This window comes from Eurypyga helias, unplaced genomic scaffold, assembly GCF_000690775.1.
Source record: "Eurypyga helias isolate BGI_N326 unplaced genomic scaffold, ASM69077v1 scaffold35058, whole genome shotgun sequence".
In the NCBI taxonomy this organism is placed as follows: Eukaryota; Metazoa; Chordata; class Aves; order Eurypygiformes; family Eurypygidae; genus Eurypyga; species Eurypyga helias.
Window position 1 is genome coordinate 1 of NW_010265571.1, and position 10,217 is coordinate 10,217.

The following is a 10,217-nucleotide window of genomic DNA, read 5'->3' on the forward strand; positions in this document are numbered from 1 at the left end:
TGCTGCGCCCGCTACGAGCGTTGATCACACACGTGCTTTCCGTACCCGGCCGGCGCGCCGTCGGGGGGAGAGGGCAGCGCATCCCGCCGGGCGGCTGGGGAGCGGGGAGAACCGGCCCCGAGCGCGGGCTGCTCCGTGCGGGAAACTCACCGGCGGAGGAGTGAGCGTGCTGCACTGCTCCAGCCACTTCCCGCTGCCGTTCATTCATCTCCCGGCCGATAGGTAAACAGTCCTCCTGTGACCCAGACCTTTGCCAGGCTCGGTCGAGGGGAAGTTCACGTTAGAAAACATCTGCCAGGTGGCGATTTTGGTGTCATTTGCTTGTCACCATCCTTCCGAACGTTCTTTTTGGGTTGATCTTTTTTTTTTTGGAAGGTGGCACATTCATAGTTTCGTTATTTCTATTGATGTTATTTGTCCTCTAAATAATTCAACATTCTTTCAAATGTCTTAGAAGATACAGCTTACCACTTTTAAATTAAGTTGTTATTACTCTATCGTGATTGACGTATTTAAGTTGACTTGTAAAACGGTGTAGGGGAATGTGATCTGCGGTTTCTAAGCGTAAACTCGTTTTTGAGTGCCGTTTCATCAAACTTTTCTGCTCTTCAGCCGTAATACACCCTGGAAGTAGCTGAAGGTTTAAGGTCTCCGTTACACTTACAACATCTACTAGAAATACCTTTGTACTTCTAAAGTAGGTGACTAGCACAGGTCTTAAGGGAAGCCCCCCGGGTGATCTGTCGGACTTGCGAATGAAGGGATTTTGATGCATTTTTTCTTTGTTTTTTTAGAAAAAGAGCAACAGGAAGCAATTGAACACATCGATGAAGTACAGAATGAAATAGACAGGTAAACACACTTTTAAAATGTTTTAGCAAAAATGAAAATGTAACTTGCAAAATATAGTCGAGTAAGCACTTAGTAGACTTCACTCTTTCTAAACACTGCCAAGATGTACTTGTGTTCTGACTGGATTAGATATAAGAGGTATTTGTGTATGATAAAAAAATAAAAGTTGTATCCTGGTTTCTTGTCTAATTGTTTATAAAGGTAGGACTTCAGTTTAAAACTTTAACTGTGATAGTTTTGATAACTTAAAAAACCCCACCAATACATTTCTATGAATGCGTATGCCGTTTGCATAAGTCCTTTCATGTTTGCAAGCAGAACCAAAAACTTGCTGAAAAGTTAGCTTTTGTGCTTTTCTTTTATATATTCATGTGCTTGTTAGAATGATGTCTAGAAGGCGTTGCTGAAACACTAGTTTCATATGCCAGACTTGGTGTGTTCTGTGTTGGTATTTGCCAACACGCTGTCCTACAAAGACTGCAGGTGACTGTTGAGGCTGTGGCCATGTGAAGCTGTTGCACTATCAGTTCTTTGCCTGTTTAGAAAACCAACTAGATGTGATGGCTTCAGATTTTACTTGTGTGGGGTGCAGAATTGCTTTGCTGTAGCTTGCTTGCCTGCACAAAAGTTCTAAAGAGCAGGTGTTACATGTTAGCCATCTTCAGGTCTTTTGCAAACAAAACGTTTAAGAGGTAAAATACTACTTTGCTTTGCTGAATAAGGGTCTGTCCCTCAGGTAATGCTGCAAAACACACAATGTGTTAAGCACGTTTCATTAAGATCAGTGAGATTGCTTCTGGTAGTGTGCTCCTTACTAGTGGTTACAGCTTTGGGCCTCAGGTTTTTTGTGTGAGACCTCATTTGTCAAATATGGCAAACTAGTCTAATCGGACCCATTTGGTTTTAGCTATGATGCGTCTCTAAATTTCAGTTCTCTCTCCTGTGGTTAACATGGCTCTTTCTATTACAGACTGAATGAACAAGCCAGTGAGGAAATTTTGAAAGTAGAACAGAAATACAACAAACTCCGCCAACCATTCTTCCAGAAGAGGTCAGAATTGATCGCCAAAATCCCGAATTTCTGGGTAACAACATTTGTCAACCACCCACAAGGTACACTCTTAATAGCTCTCAGTGTTTGCTTGCTTGCTATATGAGGGTCTTCTACACTTGTCGCTGGGCATAATTTACAAAAAAGCCAGCCTCATATGCAAACACTTCCTTTTTGTCCTAGAGCGCATTTTATAAGCTTTTTATTTCTTGCACTTGTTGACCAAAGGAACATCTTGTTCACTAATATCCCACGAAGGTCTTCTTTCTTCATTTTAAATGAGTTTCCACCTTTTTTCAATTAATTATGCCCTTTAAATGGGGACACACCCCTCCCCCTTGTAGTTTGGTTGGGTGGTTTTTTTTAATTGGAGGGGAGGTCCTTAGGACTCTTGATATTAAACTGTTTCTACAAAACAGGTTTGTAGGCAGCTTAGGTTGGGCACTACATGGGTGAAGATCTGTTGCAGAGAGGGGTGGATGTATGCAGATAGCCTTTGCCATGTTTTAAGCTTCAGCTACAACAAGCAAATGCAAATCACTCTAGTGCTGCTAGTCTGCTGGCTGGTAACTTGAAAAAAATGGTCCACAAGAAGTTGGCTTGGACAGATTAGTTGCTTTTCAAATCTTACTATCACTTCCTGTGTTTTGGCTGCACAGTACGCATTTCATAGCTTTGTTAATGTGGGATTCCTAATTCTGTCTTAGTATCTGCACTGCTGGGAGAAGAAGATGAGGAAGCACTGCATTATTTGACCAGAGTTGAGGTGACAGAATTTGAAGACATCAAATCAGGTTACAGAATAGATTTTGTAAGTACTTTTTAAATAATTCCTTCACTTGTGATTTTTCTGCTGTTTTCTTAATGTGATTGCATATTGGCTTGTAGTTTGTTACAATCTCTTCAGTTACTCATTTAGGATCGGGTTTGACTTGGCATGTGTTTAAGCTATGTGGATTCTGACTCTTTGCTTTCAACTCTGCAGTATTTTGATGAGAATCCATACTTTGAAAACAAAGTTCTCTCCAAAGAGTTTCACCTGAATGAAAGTGGAGACCCATCTTCAAAATCAACTGAGATCAAATGGAAATCTGGGAAGGTATGTGTCCGCATCTGAGGGCAATGATCGCTGCTCTGTGTGACACCATCACTTAAACTATGTTCCTTTGGTTTTTCCTTCCGTACTGAAGCTGCTTGTCCACCCTTTTCTTCCTCTCTTGACCCCCTTGCCACCTCTACATGCGTAGTTCATGCCCATCTTGGGGTTTGAATGCCCCATCCACGTGGTGATGTGTAGTGAATTCTCTTGCTCAGTTGAGCATCACCAGGAAAACAGTGAAAGTACGACCAGATGGAGAGATCTTGTCTGTCTTTGGCGTGGATCTAAGCTCTATGTTTTGTTGTTTTCTGAAGATAACTATTAAATAGGGGATTCTGAGGACGGCAGGGGGGGTCAGATGGGGTGTGATTTCTTTTTTCTTTCTCTAAATTTCCTCAACTTCATTTCCAGATGCTACATCTTTGTAGAAGTTGCAGCCATAAAATAATGTGGCCATATCTTTCATCCAGACAATATTTAAACATAATTAATTTGCTGTAGTTAGTTTCTGTAAAAGTTGGGAGCACTTTGGTGTTATCCTGATGATTTTCAAATGAGTATTTAACAGTAGAACTCAGGGTTGCAGTTAAGTCGCCGCTTGTTTTGTCACCCTCAGGTTGAGAAGAAAACTTAAATCTTTTTTTCATTGAGAACCAGAACTTTTCCTCTTGTACAAGAAGCTCTAGTCCAGTACAAACGAGCTGAATGTGATCTTTACAACATACCACAAAAATCAGTGTGAATTCTGGTCATGTTCTTCATTAAACAGTCTAATTCTATAAATGTTGCGATTTCATCCAGAAAGCAAATACTTGGAGTTTGGAATTGCCATACGATTGGAAAGAGAATGGATTAAATAGCAATTTTCTCTTCAGACTGATTGTTGCAAACTTACTAATCTTCTAGGGTAAGGTGGTAGATACAGGGCTTGTCTATGTTCTTGAGACTGTATGTTTTGTGAGTTTGTGTAGGGTTTTTTTTTCACTTACTACAAAGAATGGCCTGAAGACTTCAAAGCAGGAAATCTTGGGTTAAGAAGGCAAGGCAGTTCTTTATCTCAAGTTAAAGACAGAGCTTAGAGGTGTGTTGATTGTTTATCTTAAATTGTGTGTCTGTAGTAGTTTAACTATGGTTACAGCTAGTCTCATGAGTAGCATTTAGCCATTGTGAGATCTTTTGAGTTCAGTATGTAATTCAGCACTTTTGCTTCCCTGTGCTAGGGAAGCATAAATCCAAACGCAAGGTCCGGTGAATTTTCAGTGTTGCAGTGGAGGTCATTGAAAGAAACAAGGTTTAGCCGTTCTCATGTTCGTGAGAAAAGCAAGTGGCTGAGTGGTATCTTTTTCTGTGATACCTTTTTTGGGTTCTAAACTTTTTTTTAGAGACTTCTTCCTGAAAGAGGGAGCAGCAAGTGACAACTTGTGGTTGTTTAGTTTCTTAGTGGTGCTTATTTTAAAAAAGGGGCTATCTAATGACCACTTCTTTAGGGAACTTCTTAACTTTCTTTTCAGGATCTGACAAAACGTTCCAGCCAGACACAGAACAAAGCCAGTAGGAAGAGGCAGCATGAAGAGCCAGAGAGTTTCTTTACCTGGTTCACTGACCACTCCGATGCAGGGGCTGATGAACTAGGAGAAGTCATCAAGGATGACATCTGGCCCAATCCCTTGCAGTACTACTTGGTAAGTGCAGCGCTGAGTTGTTGCTCCACACCCACAGTAGCACTGTGCAAGTGAAAGTGAATTAGATCACTGTAGTTAATGTTGCATGTGTGTCTTTAAGGTTCCTGATATGGATGATGAAGAAGGGGAGGGAGAGGAGGATGATGATGATGATGAAGAGGAAGAAGGATTGGAGGATATTGATGAAGAAGGAGATGAAGATGAGGGGGAGGAAGATGAAGATGATGATGAGGGAGAGGAAGGAGAGGTGAGTGATCTCACCCCTTCCATCTCTGGTGTATGAGAATCAAAGAAGTTTCTAAGAGGGATCTTGTAAGAATGCTGAGAGATTGTTACAAAGGTGAAATAGTTCTGCCTGTAGAATCACTGACAAGGGGTGGAGGTGAGGAGCAGAACTGTTACTGCCTTAACCTGTAGAGAGGTTTCAGTGTAGGAGTAAGTATGTTTGAGTGTATGACAGACGATGCAAATCAGTAGTTTTAGTAAATTTATAAAGGAAGTGCTCTAGAAGAACTAGGATATTAGCATAACAAAATTCTTACTTAATTAGTGAACGTTCTAGCAACACTTTACTTGTAAATAGCTTTGTTGATTCATCCAGTTCTGTCATCCTCCCACCTGTTGGTTTATTTCTGCTTATGACCAGCTTGGCTAAGGCTCTCTGTTGGGTTCAGGAATTAGAAGTTTCCTTCACTAGTAACCGGGATTCCAGGGACAGCATTCAGGGTGTTGGTAACGTAAAGTTTAGAATGTCTTTGTTTCTCGTCATTGGGTGTGGTGTGTCTGAATTTCAGCAGAAACACACGGTGTGTGTTGAAGTAGGAGGGCCGTTGTGGGCAATAAACGATGCGTGTTGAGGTAGGAGGGCTGTTGTGGGCACCAGTGTCCTGGGCTCTGTTACGTAACCTAGAATTTAGCGTCTGAATGTTGAAGCATTTTGCTCTCCACTATAAAACCAGGGGGGAAAAGATGACCACTTCACTTTCTGATGTCTGTGTTCTGAGTCAGTGATCTGAAGTCACAGTGGTGTTCCAAACCTGGTGGTTTTTCATTGGGACACCCAGCTATTAACTGATGTGGATAGGTACTCATGGCAGGGGGTACTGCTCCAATTTAGCGTCTGAATGTTGAAGCATTTTGCTCTCCACTATAAAACCAGGGGGGAAAAGATGACCACTTCACTTTCTGATGTCTGTGTTCTGAGTCAGTGATCTGAAGTCACAGTGGTGTTCCAAACCTGGTGGTTTTTCATTGGGACACCCAGCTATTAACTGATGTGGATAGGTACTCATGGCAGGGGGTACTGCTCCGGCGGGGGGGGGGGAGGGACTCTGAGGAACGCTGCAGGGCAGTAAAACATTCTGGCGATTCCATTTGAAAGGTGGTGCTATCTGAACTTCAGTGATTAGATTTTCTTGTAATTGTTGCTTATCTTTCAACAGGAGGATGAAGGAGAAGATGACTAATTGAACACTGATGGATTCCAAACCCCCTTTTTACCTTTTTAATTTTTCTCCAGTCCCTGGGAGCAAGTTGCTGTCTTTTTTTTCTTGTGCTCAGTCGCCTTGTTCTCTTGAGGTCTCTTTTTCTCTCCTCTACACCATGGCTCACGATTTATTTTGGGGGAAATACCTTGAGCAGAATACAGTGGGAAAGAATCTACCGGTTTCTGTTTCAAGTTCATTTTTATCCCTGTCTCAAAACAAAAACTGTTTATGGAATCAACACACCATGTTCTGTGGGAAAAAAGAAAACCTTCTGCTCCCTTCACTCTGCTGGAAGCTGAAGAGTGCTAGGCCCCTGTGTAGTAGTGCATAGAATCTAGCTTTTTTCCTTCTTTCTCTGTATATTGGGCTCAGAGATTACACTGTGTCTCTATGTGAATATGGACAGTTAGCATTTACCAACATGTATCTGTCTACTTTCTCTTGTTTAAAAAAAAAGAAAAAGCTAAAAAAAAATAAAAATAAAAAAAATAAATGGGGTTATAGAAGGTCAGCCGGGGTGGGTTTCAGATGTTTGGGTGGGTTAAGTGGGCATTTTGACAACATGGCTTCTTCTCCTTTGGCATGTTTAATTGTGATGTTTAACAAACATCCTTGCAGTTTAAGATGACACTTTTAAAATAAAATCTTCTCCTAATGATGACTTTGAGCCCTGCCACTTGATGGAGAATCAGCAGAACCTGTAGGATCTTATTTGGAATTGACATTCTCTATTGTAATTTTGTTCTTGTTTATTTTTAAATTCCTTTTTGGTTTTGGTTTTTTTTTTTTGTTTCACTGGAAAGGAAAGAAAGATGCTCAGTTTTAAACGTTAAAGTGTACAAGTTGCTTTGTTACAATAAAACTAAATGTGTACACAAAGGGACTGGTTGGTCTTCACTGAAAGAGAGAGTTTTAACATTTTGTTTTCAACTTGCTTGTAGTTTCTTGGCATTTTTGGGGGCATTTGGTCAGTATTTATGTAGTGCAATGCAACCTTGTAGTTGCCTGAACTGATAATCAATTCACCTAGTTTCCACTGTTTCAGTACTTGTAAAATATTTCATTTGGTAGTTACTGCACACTGTTTCTTGAATTACTCAGCTCTGTGAGACAGGCCTGTACGTGCATATGCCTTGTGTGAAGACATGTTTAGCAAAAAGCAAAAAATCACTTGATTATTAAGATTTTTTTAAAGAGGTAACTTGCAGTACTGTATCTCCAGTAAATCAGTTTGCATGAAACTAATCATGCAAGCTCAATAAGAAGACCAAGGAGTCTTACAGTCAGATTTGGGTGCTTTTGTAAGTCTTTTTCAGTTGAAAATAAATCTTAAGTGCAAGCTAAGTTCTGGGCTACTTCAAAGAGCAAGGTTCTTAGGGAAGCTCATGTATAAAAAGTTGCTACTTAACTGCGTTTTTCCTTGGTAGCAGCGTGTATATATGCTTAAGATACTCTTTTTCACTTTGAGACTGCGTTTGAGTAGCTTGTAATAATTTCACGTAGAGGTTGTTGGTGTTGGTATTCCACAGTGTAATGGAAGTTGTTTTAACATGCTGTGCTTTTGAAATATTAAAAAAAAAAAGTGGTATCAGCTAATCTGAAATTCAAACAGCTAGTTCTCTTTGGATGTGTAGAAAAGACTGTCTTCTGGGAAGACTTGCTGTTATATTCTCTGATTCCTTTTCCTCGCTGAATTTGCTATAGTCAAATTCATCTTTTTTTTTTTTTTTATGCTTAAGAATACACTTACCAGAATAAGATTAATCTCTGAGACATGCCCAAATAACGTGTGGGGGTAAACATTCCGTAAGTGTCTGTTCCAGTTTGGATTCAATCCAGTTATCAGAGACAATGCAACATCCAGTCTTCATGTGATTCAATGCAAAAATAAGACAACCATTTACTTAATCTCAACAAAAGCTCCCGCCCTGATCCTGCTTGTGAAGTAAAATGTTAATTAGTAATGGTTTCTTGCCATCTAGAGAGAGAAGGAACAAAACCTATGAAGACTATAAATTTTAGATTCTTTTTGATTCCTTTTTGTTGTACAATTGCAAACCGCTGCTTGTTGTGGTGGAGGGTCGATGTGCTATCATTTGCCATGATGCCTAGTTACTTATTTTTTGATGTAGTCCTAAATGATTGTAGTTGTTCAAGGAAAAAAATCTTTTCCTAGTCTTTAATGCTTTAGGAAAAACATTGTTACAACCCTGTTGGTTACTAGCAGAAAAGCTATAAAAACTGAAAGTCATCAAAGCTTCAGGTTCTGTAAAGTCAAATACCATGAACAAGAAATGAGAAGTCTGGATAAATTAAATGCTACTTTTGAGATTTTTCTTGCGTATTCTTCAGGGTTTTTACAGGGTGCCAAAACACTTGCTACTGTACTGATAATACTGACTTTCCTTTGAAAGTTAAGGGTTTACCTCTGGCAGCAGCTGAAGGGTAAACTAACGTGCTAAAAGAATAGACCGTAATTGTTAAGTGTAATCTTATTTTTTTTTTCCTAGCAATGGAAATGAGTAAGGATTCACACATTTCTCTGTAACGCTGAACAAGTACTACAGATGGCCATCATGTGCTCTGACTGTTCACTTCATGTCTAAGTTGGCTGATTATGTGTAACGGGTGTCCATTTTTCCTTGATTGAATTTGTATATGCATTTAGAGAGCATTTAAAGGTAGACATCCACCTTGGATAAGAATGAGCCGTTCATTCTTATTAAACATGCCTGTATCTCATTAATTCCCCATGGCTGCTTGAGCTCCTCACACCCCGTTAATCCTGCTGAGTGAAATTTGTCACAGGTGGAAGCTGAATTCAGGCTTTTTGGCCTGAATTTCCAGGGTTAGAACATCGAGTTGGTGGCTGTTTAATAAAGGTGAAGCTACTGTGCTGGGGCTGTATGACTTAAATGACTCAAAGGCGTTTTTATTTGGAGTTTGAAGTTTAATTGCTATAAAATGGAATCTTTTGTCTGTAATTTCTAGTGCCAAAGGAAAGCAAATGCATCCGTGTGTATGTAAATACAGTTAGAAAGGTCTGGTTTTTTTAAACGGATTATCTGTGTGCTTTTTCATACTTGTCAACATAGTTTTTGTCCCTGTAAACAAGTACTTGAATCTGAATCGGTTTCTCAGTCATTCATGCCATTCCTTTGAGTCTGTAAGCTTCTCTTTGTACCACAGGCTAAACCAGGTGCATAATGATAGTACTTTGTTTATTGGATACTGTTCCTGAATTTTTAAGCCATGCTTTTTTTTTTTTTTTTAAAAGAGACTGAAATCAATGAAATAATTTTTCTGCTGTACCTTCAAGATCTCCTTCAGTTTGAAGGAATTAAAGTACATTTAACTGTTACTTGATGTTACCATTTCTAAGAGTCTTTTTCAAAAGAATGTTACTAGTCTCAAACTGGGCATCCCCTTTCCGGGGTGAGGTTGTTAGTGCTCGCTCCTCTTTTATGGGTAGCAGGTTCCTAGTGTGATAAGAGTCACAAGTGACTCTGGAACAAGATGCTTGCTTCCTAGGGGGAACAGATTGATGCTTAATCTCTTGCCCTCCCTCTCCCGGATTAAAAATGGGAACTTCTAAGACTTTTGATCATCACCTTCTCCGAGTACTGTAGTGGAGGGAGTCCTGTAAGACAAAACTCCCCTAGCCTTAGCTTTTCCGCGCAGCAGCGCGGGGCCGGCTCTCCGAGAGAGCGGAGAGCTGCGGCAGCACCGCTGCTGCCGGGGGGATTCCCGCGGCACCCGACACGGGCTGTGCTAGTAGTGCCTCTGCGTGCTCCTGCGTGCTGACCCGGGAGGGCTATTCCCTGTCCCGCAAGAGGAGAGCTGGCGGAGGGCTCCGGGAAGAGAGGGCATCCTCCTGCGCTTCCCCCTCTCGCGTAACCTCTGGCAAAACGGCGAGACCGCAGGGCGCGAGGCTTTCCTGGGGCCGTAGTTCCTCCACGTCCCTTCTCCTGGGGTTTAGCGGAGGACGGGGTTCAAGGGCAGGTTCAGCGACCCTCAGCGCTCCCCCGTCAGAGACCACCTAGCTC

At 41.0% G+C, this 10,217-nt stretch overlaps 1 protein-coding gene across 1 annotated transcript; it reads left to right on the forward strand.

The window, feature by feature from the left end:
- Positions 1-794: 794 nt before the first annotated feature.
- SET (SET nuclear proto-oncogene) lies at positions 795-7,050 on the forward strand (the record flags this gene model as incomplete). Its single annotated transcript, XM_010156797.1, has 7 exons — positions 795-852; positions 1,823-1,965; positions 2,611-2,714; positions 2,889-3,002; positions 4,514-4,684; positions 4,785-4,931; positions 6,127-7,050. Coding segments are annotated over 7 exons (761 nt in total), but the record flags the coding sequence as incomplete, so codon positions are not given.
- Positions 7,051-10,217: the final 3,167 nt, after the last annotated feature.